We start from the raw sequence: 13,986 nt of genomic DNA, 5'->3' as shown, positions 1-13,986 counted from the left end.
CCATCTCCTTCTCACATCACCAGTACTTGTTATCACCTCCCCATTAGCCCCCTTCACTGATGTTCCCATTTGTTCCCTTGTCTTACGCACTTTATTTACCTCTTTCCAAAACATGTTTTTATTTATTCCTAAAATTTAATGGTACTCTCTCACCCCAACTCTCATCTTCCTTCATTTTCACCTCTTGCTCCTTTCTCTTGACCTCCTGCCTCTTTCTTTTATTCATCTCCCAGTCATTTGCATGAAATCCCTGCAAAAATCGTTCAAATACCTCTCTCTTCTCTTTCACTGACAATCTTACTTCTTCATTCCATCACTCACTACCCTTTCTAATCTGCCCACCTCCCACGTTTCTCATGCCACAAGCATCTTTTGTGGGAGCCATCACTGCTTCCCTAAATACATCCCATTCCTCCCCCACTCCCCTTACGTCTTTTGCTCTCACCTTTTTCCATACTGCACTCAATCTCTCTTGATATTTCCTCACACAAGTCTCCTTTCCAAGCTCACTTACTCTTGCAACTCTCTTCACCCCACCATTCTCTCTTCTTTTCTGAAAACCTCTACAAATCTTCACCTTCGCCTCCACAAGATAATGATCAGACATCCCTCTAGTTGCCCCTCTCATCACATTAACATCCAAAAGTCTCTCTTTCATGCGCCTATCAATTAACACATAATCCAATATGTTCTCTGACCATCTCTCCTATTTACATACGTATACTTATGTATATCTCTCTCTTTAAATTTTTAAACCAGGTATTCCCAGTCACCAGTCCTTTTTCAACACAAATATGCAAGCTCTTCAGCATTTCCATTTAACAACACTAAACACCCTATGTCCACCAATGATACCCTCAACTGCCACATTAGTCACCTTTGCATTCAAATCACTCATCACTATAACCCAGTCTCGTGCATCAAAGCTGCTAATACACTAACTTAGCTGCTCCCATTTCCCACATTAGCATTAGCAAGGTATCGTTAAGAACAAAGGACTGAGCCGTAGAGGGAATATCCTTACTTGACCTTATTCTCTGTTAATTCTTTCGAAAAATTAAAAACTGGAGGGGAGGATTTCCAGCCCCCTGCTCCCTCCCTTTTTAGTTGTCTTTTATTATTATTTATTTGAGAGCTGCACTCTGAGTGGTCATGAGCCATGCAATGAGTACCTCTGCCTTACAGGGTAAGATATCCATTAGTAATTTTGTTTCAAAGAATTCCAAATAAAGATTACTTAATACTGGTGAAAGAGGTTTACCCATTGCCATATCAGATTTCTGAGCATAATGTTCTTGTATACACAATTTCATCAATTCAATAAACATAGAATTTGAAACAGGTAAATCAAGATTATCATTCCAGTTGAAGTTCCTTAGGGCATTACATATATGCAGTCTGGACTTTGTTGATGATGAGTTTGAGAAGATATATTCTATTTAATCCAAATTAAAGTATCCTGAATCTTTCATTAATAAATCATTGAAGTTGGCATCTATACTTCTTCATGCCACCACTCACTACCCTTTCTAATCTGCCCATCTCCCACCTTTCTCATGCCACATGCATCTTTTGCACATGCCAACACTGCTTCCCTAAATTCATCCCACTCCTCACCCACTCTCACGTCATTTGCTCTCACCTTTTTGCTGTTCTACACTCAGTCTCTCCTGGTACTTCCTCAAACAAGTCGCTCATGAACTACAGTTTATGGGAAATACATTAGAGAGGAGGGATTCTCTATTTTCCTCAAACTGCCATTATCTACCTTTGCTTCCAACTCAGTATATATGGATATCTAGTCTGCTTTATGTCAAAAGTTTGATTGATGTGCTTTCTTATCCTCAAGGATAGTGAAAGTGCTAGTCATGTCATGAGACTGAACAGGGATGGGAGTGAGGGACTGATATCCCCCTTTTTGTTTTGTCATTTTCTGATAACAGGAACAGAAGGAGCAAAGTGAGTAGGTGGTGACCTCAGAGGCTTAGGCTGGGGCATCTGGATGCAAGTGATTGTAAGTAGGATGAAAAGGTTAGAGAAAAGTAGTTTGATGAGAGAAACCTGGTTGTTCTGCCTATGAAACAGTTGAAGGGGAAGGGTTGGAATGATTCAGGAATGTTCATTCTGTAAATTTTAGGTTTAGTGAGAGGATAAGTAGAAGGGGTGTGTTAAAGATTTTAAGGGGGTGAGTTTGAGATTTACTTGAGTTAGAACAGTTGTATTTTGTGAGAGGTGTATGATTATTAGTGCATATATATCTTGAGGTGAGAGGAGTGAAAATGAAAGGAGTGTATTTTTAGAGGAGCTTAGTGAATACTTCGGCATTTTTGATGAAAGTGATGGAATTTTTATTAAAGGGGATTTGAGTGCATGGGAAACTTGGGGTTCCTGATGTTGATGAAAACTGGGAAATGCTTTTTAATGTGTGTACTGAAAGAGGATTGGTGTTAAGGGATGAATGACTTTGAAAAAAGGTGTATATATTATTATGTATGGGTGAGTGGGTTGCATTATTGAATTATATGCTAATAACTTGTGAGCAAAGGAGTAGCTTTTGGTTGTGAACATTGTGAGAGGTGCAGTAGGTGGCATATCTGATTATTGTTTGGTGTTTGTAATTTTGAAATATTGTGGTGGGCTTTGGTTTTAAAAGAGGAAGTGACATGTGAAAAAGTGAAGTTGACTGAGCTTAGAAAGTGGCTTGATTGCAGAGATACTGAGGGAGATTCAGTGAAGAATGCTGTAGGTTGAAAGCACTAAAACTAGGGGAATGTGAGGGTTTTAGAGTAGTACTTAAATGTTCAGGTGAAGTGTGTGGCATACAGGAGATGGGATCTCAGTGTATGAGAAAGGTTAGGGAGTGGTGGAATGAGGAAGTTAAATTGTTTGTGAAAGAGAAAAAGTTTGTGTATAGATGGTAATTACATGGAAGGAGTTTGAGGGATTGATAGTGCAGAAGGTGGCAGTAATGCAAGAGAGTGGTATGAGCTGAAAAAAGGTCAGATTAGATATAGGGCAAAATGATATAGAAAAACATGAGATAGAAGTAGAAAATGTTTTGGAAGATTAAAAGAGAGAGGAGAACAAGTGGAGGTGACTTTGTAGAGGGCAGTGGGTGAATTGATATGTAAAGAAGAGATGGAATAAGTATTTTGGTCTGCTGAATGTGTCAGAAGTAAATGTTGTGTGTTTGGAACAAGGTGTTATGCAGAGTAAGAATCTTGGCAATTGGTACAATGAAAAGAGAGGTGGTAATGAAAGCTTTTTGCAAGATGAAGTATGGCAGGAGTGAATGGAATTGTGGTTGAAGTTTCTCAAGAAGACTTGATGGTGTTTTTGGTTGGTTATCCTGGCTATTCTATTTTTACATACACAGAATGAGGTGCCTAAGGACTGGTTGAGTGCATGTATTGTGCATGATTGAATTACAGAGTTGCAAGACTTTTGATTATACATGGTTGGATGTATAGGTGTATCGGAGCTTCTGATTGTAGAGAAACGTTTTGGTTTCAAGATAAGTGGAGGGTGTGAGGACCAGTTTTTACTCAAAGAATTTGTGTAAAATATTTTGAGAAAGAGAATGATTTGTATACATGGCTTTTATGGGACTGAAGAAAGCATGTGATGAAGTTAGACAAAGATCCCATGTGGAAGGTGCTAAAGCACTAAGAATGTATAGAATAAATGTAAAGTTATTAATTCAGAGAGGACGTTTTACCAAGAGAGTAAAACGTGTACAAGCAGGAAGAGAGGAGGGTGAGTGGTTCTTAATGAATGTGGGTCTGTAACATGGACCAATGTTGTCATCATGACTGTTCAGCAGTCTTTTCATGAAGTGATGAGGGATGAATTTGTTGGTGGTTGGAGTTGGGAGGGCAGTAAATGCAAGGGTTTTGAAGTACAGTATGCAGGGGGTTGGGGTGGGCTTGGAATCATTTGCTGTTTACAGATGACTCAACTCTGATGGCAGTATCCCAGAAAAAAGCTCCTGAACTTGGTGTCTGAGTTTGGGAGAGTGTGTGAAAGGAGAGAATTAAGAGTAAACTTGATGAAAAGTAAGAATGGTTTGAGTGTAAGTTTAGATAGGGACCTGGAGGAAGTGGATTGGGAGTATATATATAGCTGCTGATAACAAAAGAGCTGATATAAATCTGAGAGTGGAATGGAAAGTTAAGCTATGCATGCTTTAAGAAGCATGAGATGTGTTAGTAAGTGCATACTAATAAAGAGAGCTGTCTTGGGTGTGCTGAAATGATTGGTGCATATGGGGTATAAGCCAAAAATAATTGACTGAGAAACAGGGGAGGCCAAGAAGGAGATGGAAGGATGTACTGAAGGAGGCACTGAGACATCATGGCCTGAAAATTTATGCATCCTCAAGGTTTGCATTGGATATTATGAATTGGATGAATGTGGTATATGTTGGGGATGGCACTTGCTGTCAGTTGGCTGAACCACTGCATATGAAGCTGTCAAAATGAATCTTAAGAGAATTGGGGCTATTCTCTGGATTGGGTGTTATACACAACAGCTAGAGATTGGATGTGTACCAATGAGGGCATTGTTTGTTTGTCCTTGATGCTGCCTAGATTAGAAGGTTTTGTATGTAAGCCATTTATGTTTTACTACCAAAACTTAATTTGAAACAACAAAAGGTTTGCAGAGAAATGACTGAACAAGAAAATGGTCCGCATAATGATGGAGGTGTTATGAAATATCTGTATAGATGATACTTTTAAATTATATTGATTATAATGAAATGAAATCAAATTACTAATAGTTATATATCCATATTATAGATGAAAGGATGTTAAAATGAGCAAGGTAGCAACATAGTCCACAGTTATCTGTACTGTTGATGACTCGGTAGCTTGTATCTGATTAAGCACAGCTAGCTTATTTCCATATTGCTAATCTCTCATTCATTGTAGCTTGGGAAAATAGTGTTTTATAGGTATGGAAAGCAAATCTCATTTATGAAGTTATAGGGTTTTGCATACTTATGCTCAGTGGTGCTCCTCTTTCTGCAGTGTAAGGTTCTTGAAGCAGTTTTGTTTTAGAAATAAAAGTTTCTAGGCAGGTCCATGGTGTGTCCCAAAATTATTTTTCAGTGTGACTTCAAATCTTTTTATGTCATGACCTAGGGCTGAATCTCTTGGTTTTAGTGTCCCCCCCCCCTTTTTTTTTTTATTGAATTCCATTCGTAGGGAATTTTTGATGGAGATAGAGGAAGCATTCAAATGATGATGTTGGAAAATAGCGTAAACCTTGCAGCTACATTTGTGCTGGTTTGGGGATTCCGGCACTAATGTAGAGAGCTATTTTGAAGAAAGATGAAAATGTAAAATTCTAATAAGACATGAAAGCTTAAAATCAACAGATTTGAAAAACTGAGTTGCTCAGAAAATTGTGCTAGACAGATGGTAATCTTACCAAAAAAAAGTTCTTTCTTTTGTCATTCTCCTCATTTAGCCAGGAGGAGTCACAGTAAAAACGGACACCCTGAAACCCTTGAACCTTGATAGTTTAAAAAGAAGCTTATTCAAGAAAGTGTTTCTTATCATAGAATCTTGTCAGGAACATTCATAGATCAGAATTAGGGAAGATATGATTGGCTTATGAAACCTTTAATGTTTTGAGTAAATTTCTTAGACCTCAGAAGACCTACATGATGTCTTTGCTGACTGTAAACCTCAGTTTTGGTTTTGGAAATTTAAATGGCTGCAGATTTTCTCGTCATCCATCAAGATTTGTAATGATTATTCCTTTTGAATGCAAGGCTCTTATTGTGTGTCCTATTGTTTTTTTTTATTCATTGGCATTTACCCTAATCAGGAGACCATTGAAGGCATTTTCATAAAGATGGACTTTAAATGGATTCCTGTTTGGACAGCATTGAGATTTTGGACAACTGAGAGAGAGGCTTAGATTATCTGATTGTTATCAGGAAGTTAGAGATTATATCTTAGCAGAAGGTAGATTGTTAGAAAATATTTATTCATTTGTGCTCTTCGCAGTTTAAGTGCATCATCTTCCAAATAGCTGAACTAAGTTGATAGTTACATGCCCAGTTTCTCTACAGCATGTAGTCTTTAGTGGATTACTTCAGTTTCCCCTATTAAGCTGAAATATTTTTTTTTTTTTTTTGCTTGAACTCCAAAAAATTCTGGAAGTCAAGCATTCATTCAAAGTTATGTTAAAGCCTTCATTGGGCTGTATTTTCATGGTTGGATTGATTCCTCATCAGTGGTTCCAGAAAATCACAAAGCTTTGAAGTATCGACTGATGCTAGATGTTTCTTATCAAGGCTGTAGTTCATATACCCTATTCTGTATAAGTCTTTGGAAGTCTTGTCAGTAGGGACTAACAAATTATTATATACAGTGCAGTTTAGTTCTCTGTTAACATTGCCCCTTTTCTCATATACATGGGATTGATCTGGCAGATACTCTCTATCAAATGTCTTTTTTCTTCTTTTCAAATTGCCTTCCCTGCTTTGATATGATAAGATCAACAACAAATGAACAGTGGCCTCATTTGCAAACATCCAGCCTCTTGCTGTTGTGTATGACATACTGAAACCAATACTTGTTGCTTAATTTAATGTAAAATCTATTTTTGTTTCTCAGTACATTTTACTCATATTATCATCTGCATGTTAAATCATCCACTATGTATGATTGTTGATTGAAGGGTTCACTCACTTTTTATGAGTTTAAGAACATGCTAGGTTTTACTTTTCATTTGTATTTTAATTGTTTTGAATCATTTGTCTTGTTTATTAGTTTTTCTAAAATTCATTCCTCTTCTTATTTCATTCATACCATTTTGCATCTTTTCCATCCCTTACCTATGGGAAGAGAGTAAATTTCATAGATAGGTAGATAGATATGAACTTTACCATGGCAAAGTTTGACTGTAACTTCAATACCAAAATTGTTGGTACTGTTCTACCATGGGAAAAGCAGTAAAATGTTTATAGTCAAGCCATATACTGCAGTAAATCTTGTTTTTTCTGTTTTGTTTTGATAGGATATGGTATTTCATGTATTTTTTCTTGCTTGTAAAGTTTGATTATTTCATATCCTACATAAAATTTCATCACTGGAATGCAGTGGAGGACGTTAATGTGCAGCTGTTTTCCAGATTTAAGCCAGGTGCATCGATACTAACTATCCGCGAAGCATCCTGGGTCACTGACAATACCTACAGTTATAACCATGTTGTTCGAACCATTGGGCACATCATGGCAGCTCTCAAGGCTAATCTCGCCCTCCCAACCAGTGAGTAACCTTCATTTTATCAGTAATTTTTTAAGGAAAAGTTTGATAGGAATTGGAATTTAGAGGGGATGAGGAATGAAGCTCATGGAGGATAAGTGGTGCTACAAAGGCTGTATTTTATTAAACTGACCTTTGAGGGATTATTTATTGATTTATGGAGTTTGTGTGAATGATAAAAGAATAAGGTATTTGTAAGATGCCCAGGCTTAAGTGAATAGGGAAGTCTAATTAAACTAGATGAACAAAGTGGGAAGTTTGCTGTAAGGAGAAAATTAATATGTGTGGGGGATTATTGAGGTGAATGTGGGAGGTTGATGTGCAAAGTTTGTCATAACTTTAGTGCCATTGCATGAACCAACTGAAAATGAAGCACTCTTCTTATTAGATACAGATAGATAAGATCATCTGAAAGAAACTGAATGCTGATTAATTAAGTAGTGTAATGATAATTGTCGCCTTCTCAAAACTGGAGGAAGTAAAGTGTTTTAGATATCTGGGAGTGGATCTGGCAGTGAATGGAACCATGGAAGTGGAAGTGAATCATAGGGTGGGGGAGGGGGCGAAAATCCTGGGAGCCTTGAAGAATGTGTGGAAGTCGAGAACATTATCTTGGAAAGCAAAAATGGGTATATTTGAAGGAATAGTGGTTCCAACAATGTTGTATGGTTGTGAGGCGTGGGCTATGGATAGAGTTGTGCGCAGGAGGGTGTATGTGCTGGAAATGAGATGTTTGAGGACAATATGTGGTGTGAGGTGGTTTGATCGAGTAAGTAATGTAAGGATAAGAGAGATGAGTGGAAATAAAAAGAGCGTGGTTGAGAGAGCAGAAGAGGGTATTTTGAAATGGTTTGGGCACATGGAGAGAATGAGTGAGGAAAGATTGACCAAGAGGATATATGTGTCGGAGGTGGAGGGAACGAGGAGAAGTGGGAGACCAAATTGGAGGTGGAAAGATGGAGTGAAAAAGATTTTGAGTGATCGGGGCCTGAACATGCAGGAGGGTGAAAGGTGGGCAAGGAATAAAGTGAATTGGATCGATGTGGTATACTGGGGTCGACGTGCTGTCAGTGGATTGAATCAGGGCATGTGAAGCATCTGGGGTAAACCATGGAAAGTTCTGTGGGGCCTGGATGTGGTAAGGGAGCTGTGGTTTACATGACAGCTAGAGACTGAGTGTGAACGAATGGGGCCTTTGTTGTCTTTTCCTAGCGCTACCTCGCACACATGAGGGGGGAGGGGGATGTTATTCCATGTGTGGCGAGGTGGCGATGGGAATAAATAAAGGCAGACAGTATGAATTATGTACATGTGTATATATGTATATGTCTGTGTGTGTATATATATGTGTACTTTGAGGTGTATAGGTATGTATATTTGCGTGTGTGGACGTGTATGTATATACATGTGTATGGGGGTGGGTTGGGCCATTTCTTTCGTCTGTTTCCTTGCGATACCTCGCAAACGCGGGAGACCAACAAAGCAAAATAAATAAATATAGATAATAATAATTGTAGAGAAAGAGATTTCATATATGAAGACTGAATGTGAGAATATACCAGGGAAAAAAAGGGCAGCTATGGATATATGTTAAGGAGAAAATTGATGATATTTTTAAAGTTACTTTTACCTTTGATACCATTTTGAAGCTTTGAAAGTGTGGCAAGAAATTTATTAATCTGATGCTTTTTTTTTTTGTTTTTTTAAGTTTTGGACTATGCCACAGTGTTATTGGAAAGTGTGAAAGCCCCAGTTGTTACACAGGAGTGGACTCAATTTTTGTGTGACCTGGCCATAACTTGCTCCTTCCCTCCAAGAACTACATTGGCACAAGTAAGCTATAGACAATTTTCTCTTGATAACAAGTATCATGTGCAGATTTTTTTCTCAGTAAAGAGCATTAGGCAAATGCAAACAAGCTTTCTAATTTAGTCAGATGTATTGATTAGATGATTTAATAATCCATGCTATTGGGCTGTGTATACAAGGTGTTCACAGTTGTAGAAGGTTCTCATTTTATTAGAATATTTATTTTTTTTGTTCTTTAAGTGAATAAGTAGTGTCTTGTTATTTTTTGCAAAGCTAATACAGATTTTGCCTTTGTCCCATAGACTGATATCAAAGCATTGATTTTTAGGTAGTTAATTGTGTTGTTTGTGTGCCGTTCATGGATGTGGAGAGACACTTCATTTCTTGATATATTTGTTTTTTCTTTTAGCTCATTACTAGGGGATGAATTGAAGATTAGATTTAATTAATTTATTGGTATGCTAATTTTTACATTATATTTATTTTTCAGATTGGCAGCTCATGTGTCCTCCTGGGTTACATTCTATCACGATTACCATGGCCTAATCTACCCATCATATCTGGCTTCACACAGCACCAGCTGCTTCAGCCAGCCCTAATTATATACAGTAAAAAGTATGTACCTTGAAAGTTATATGGTTTACGTACATAGACAAATATGGGTCACCTAACTTTTCATGTTGGCTGTTTTTAGTTATGGAGATAGATATGGGTGTCAGATATTTATTGTTGGGCAATTAGAGGAATAAACCAAGTTATATATAGTGTTAAAAAGGACTTCAGGATGATTGCAGGAATGAGAATTATCGTGAGGTGACACCAATGTGTGTTGTGAGAATTCTCAAAGGAAGATGTAGAGTTCATGCCATTAAGTGGTTTTGTGGTTAGCAGTCATTGAAATCTTAAGAATGTTATGATTATGAGATAAAAGTTTTTAGAAAAAGGTTTTAGGATTAGATAGTGATGAATCAATTGGCATATAAGATCAAAGAATCCATGATTGGAGTGGTGATAGGAGTGGAAGTGGGAGTATTATGGTGGCATTAGACTTTAGTAGCAATTGCTGAAAATCACCAGCTCATTTCTCAGTATTGTATGTCTGAACATAGCATGTTTCTTGTTGCAGTTTCGATATAGATGGCAGCAAATGCCAGCGACGGGGGATTTTAGATCGATATAGTTTGGCTACTTTCAGCAGTGAACAAGTGGGGCTGCTTCCAGTGCCACCCTTAGAAGATTTTTTAGCATCTTTATCTCTCTCAGAATCTGATTATCTTCAGATGGTGACTGTACCACCCAATCTTCGAGGTGAGTGGAAGTGAAATATTTTTTCATTGCCCTTAGTTTTTAACATGGAAATCTTATTTAAATGAAAAAGACTACAAACCAGGATTGGCTACCCTTGGTGCCTGTACTTAGAAATGCAAGGAAAAGGACATCTCTCCTTTTGGTTTTCTTTCTCGTAATCATGGTTCTTTTCATTCATACTGTAGCTTCATTTATTGATGCATCAGGATTTTGAAATGACTCAGACTGTATGATAATATTAATTTATACATCTCCTTGTTATGTTTCCTCACGTAGATCCAGTTCATTCTTTTAACTTCATTTACTGAGGCAGTCATCATTCATTTCACACACTGAAATCTCCATAACTTGGCATGATTGGGGCTCAAGCCATACCACAATAAAGGGATTACTAAATTGCATCGTGCCAAATATTATTCTTTTTTCAGTAAATGCAAAAAATTCTTTACCTCCATTTTTAGCACACCTGCCCCCTTGCTGGATTTCATCTTTTGCAAAGCTTTCACTGCCTCATCTCTCTTTACCAAACCATTCTATGCGACCCTCTCACTAAACTATTCTCCCTGACCCTCTCACTTCACACACCACCCCGACCAAAGCACTCTATATCTGCCACTCTATCATCAAACACATTCAATAAATCCTTCAAAGTACTCACTCCATCTTCTCACTTCGTCACTACTTGTTATTACCTCCTCACTTTCCCCCTTCACCGATGTTCCCATTTGTTCTCTTGTCTCACGCACATTGTTTACCTCCTTCCAAAAATCTTTTTATTCTCCCTACAGTTTAATGATACTCTCTCACCCCAACTCTGAATTGCCCTCTTTCTCAACCCTTACACCTTTCTCTTGACCTCCTGCTGCTTTCTTTGATACATTTCCTAGTGGTCTGCACTCCTTCCTTGCAAGTATCTTCCAAACGCCTCTTTTCTCTTTCACTAACAATTTAACTTTTTCATCCCACCACTCAGCGCTTTCTACTCTGCCCACCTCCCACCTTTCTCATGCCACATGCATCTTCTTCGCAATCCATCAATGCTTCCCTAAATACATCCCATTCCTCACCCACTCCCCACACATCATTTGCTCTCACCTTTTGCCATTCTACACTCAATCTCTCGTGGTACTTCCTCACACATGTCTCCTTTCCCAGCTCACTTACTCTCACCACTCCCTTCTTCCCAGCATACTCTCTTCTTTTTTGAAAACCTCTACAAATCTTCACCTTCACCTCCACAAGATAGTGATCAGACGCCCCTCCAGCTGCCCCTCTCAGCGCTTTAACATCCAAAAGTCTTTCTTGTACATGTCTATCAATTAATACGTAATCCAATAATGCTCTTTGACTGTCTCTCCTACTCATATGCATACACTTAAGGGAAGGGGCAACATATGTAAAAGTTTTTCCTTGTAACACACAAATAGCAATGGCATTTTTGTTACAATGTTTTTGGCCCAAGTTTATGCTAGGTGACATATGTTAGCTAGAATTTGAATTTTCCTCTCATTTTGATATTCTTAAAAAGTGCTGAAGTATGGACTGTTGATTAATGGGATTTTCAGTTAGTGTTAATAATTTCATTTGACAAAAGGCAACTATCCCGCATAGCCAGAGCATAGTATAGTACCTTTTTGATAAATGATTCGAACTTGTGGGGCTTACCCTGTGATATGCATAAAAGTGATATTAGTACTTGAGGAAATTTTCTCATGTACCTGTGTGCTTTACATGTTTATTAGTACTGTTAGAAATGAATATGTATGTTAATGACAATAGTTTTTTTCTCAGATAAGATAAAGGCTTCATATATGGATGATTCTCCAGATAGTGGTACAGTGTGTAGTGAGAGAATATATATACCTCAGCTGGTTGAAAAGCCACTTCAGCAACATTTCTGCCAAGAAAAAGAGTCACATCAGCAGCAGCCAAAACCCAGTGTCCGAGGATTAAACAAAAGCATGGACTTTGTCCCTGGAAGTGATAGTGCTGTGTGTGTCAGTAGTACCTGGAACATTGGGGAAAGAGCTGAAGCATCTTCAGGTGGCCTTGTCAAAACTGATGACAATAGGATGGAGTGCAGTGATAGTGAACTACCTCAGGAATCTGTTAATGTTGAAAATTCACCTCATAATGAAACTTCACATTTAAGGACAGATACTTGCTCGAAATCAGACCAGAAGAGCTATCCCTCTAGACCTTACCCAGTATGTGAGAATAATTCTGGGGATCTTTGTGGTGCAGTTCATGCACAGGAACAGGCAGGTGCCAATGTTTTGAGTTCAGGGCACAAACAGTTTGAATCACCAGAAGATATGATAACAAGTGAGGTGATGCTTGAGAGTCTAAGTGAAACCACGGATAGTGAAGAAAATTCAGATCTTTTACCCTCATGTGAGGGTTCTGGGAAAAAGTACACAAGAGTCAGCCTGAAGAGAAAACTTGAAAATGCATCTGGGAGTGAAAGATCTGAAAAATGCCTGATTTTAGATGTTGGGAATTTACAGTTAAGCTAATCTCAGATTTGGTATATTGTATACGTATTGCACTTTCGCCAATTTTTTTATTTATATATTTTTCATTTTATTTTTTTTCTTTAAAGAAATATTACATCAGAAAATGAGGGTCTTCCAGATACCATATTTAAGATTGATATCTTGTTATTTTGCTGTTTTGTTATGCTTAAATCATTATTAGAATGTTTTGTCAAATTGCATGTTTTGCTGCTAATGGATGATAGCACCATAGTATTCTGACTATCAAAATTTTGTGCAATAATGACATACCCATATTTACACTTTTTCAACACACAGTACCACTTATGATTACCATTAAGATATTCCTCAGAAAAGTATGTTTGAGAAAGTTTTCTTGTGTGATTTAATGTACAAGTTAGGGCAAATATGATGTTAAGGAAAACTAAAATTGATCATTCTGTAGAGAATGATTGAATTGTAGGTCAGTCATATGAAGTAGACACTGAAATATTTAAGAAAATTTTAGTAATCAGACATCTTCAGGCTGCTGGACCGTGATGGTAAATTTTTAAAATTTGGTTAATTGTTATTTTATTTATAGCTTGAAAAGTTCGTAGGAGTTTTTTGTATTGCTAAGGGGTAAATGTAACTTTAAAATTTTAACTTGAGAAAATATTTTTTTATAAGTATTGACCTATCTATTATCTCTCTGTACACTAATGTCTCCTTTTTGGTACATGATGATTTTGGTACAATATTCCACAAGTCTTTCAGAATGTCTGCATCAGTACTTAATCAATACAGACTTTCTGGAAGACTCTTGTGTAAGTACTTACTGTTCCTCAAAACAGATAAAATTAAAATAAATTGTATTAGACTGTGGACCAAGTATTTAACTTTTATATATAGTAGATGAAGTTGTATTAAGATATAATGTGGCAAATTAGTTTTGCATAAATTTTGATGTTATACATTTATAATACCAACTTGAATTGAGCAATGAAGAAGCCAGAATTTGGCGGTGTTATTACTAGAAAATTTATTTTCCTTGGATAAGAAACTTGAAACTGATGTAAGGATGTGAAAAAATAAGGTTTACACTACAATGTTTG

At 37.3% G+C, this 13,986-nt stretch overlaps 1 protein-coding gene across 1 annotated transcript in view; it reads left to right on the top strand.

Moving 5' to 3' along the window:
* Window positions 1-13,756, top strand: part of LOC139766029 (cyclin-F-like) — a 65,833-nt gene extending 52,077 nt beyond the window's left edge. The window contains exons 8-12 of the mRNA XM_071694145.1: window positions 7,147-7,283; window positions 8,989-9,113; window positions 9,580-9,704; window positions 10,216-10,397; window positions 12,189-13,756. Coding sequence (XP_071550246.1) covers window positions 7,147-7,283; window positions 8,989-9,113; window positions 9,580-9,704; window positions 10,216-10,397; window positions 12,189-12,913 — 1,294 coding nt within the window. The 3' untranslated portion in view covers window positions 12,914-13,756. The remainder of the gene's footprint in view (window positions 1-7,146; window positions 7,284-8,988; window positions 9,114-9,579; window positions 9,705-10,215; window positions 10,398-12,188) is intronic.
* The last annotated feature ends 230 nt before the right edge of the window (window positions 13,757-13,986 follow it).

This window comes from Panulirus ornatus, chromosome 56, assembly GCF_036320965.1.
Source record: "Panulirus ornatus isolate Po-2019 chromosome 56, ASM3632096v1, whole genome shotgun sequence".
Taxonomy (NCBI): domain Eukaryota; kingdom Metazoa; phylum Arthropoda; class Malacostraca; order Decapoda; family Palinuridae; genus Panulirus; species Panulirus ornatus.
This window is presented reverse-complemented; position numbering and strand designations above follow the sequence as displayed.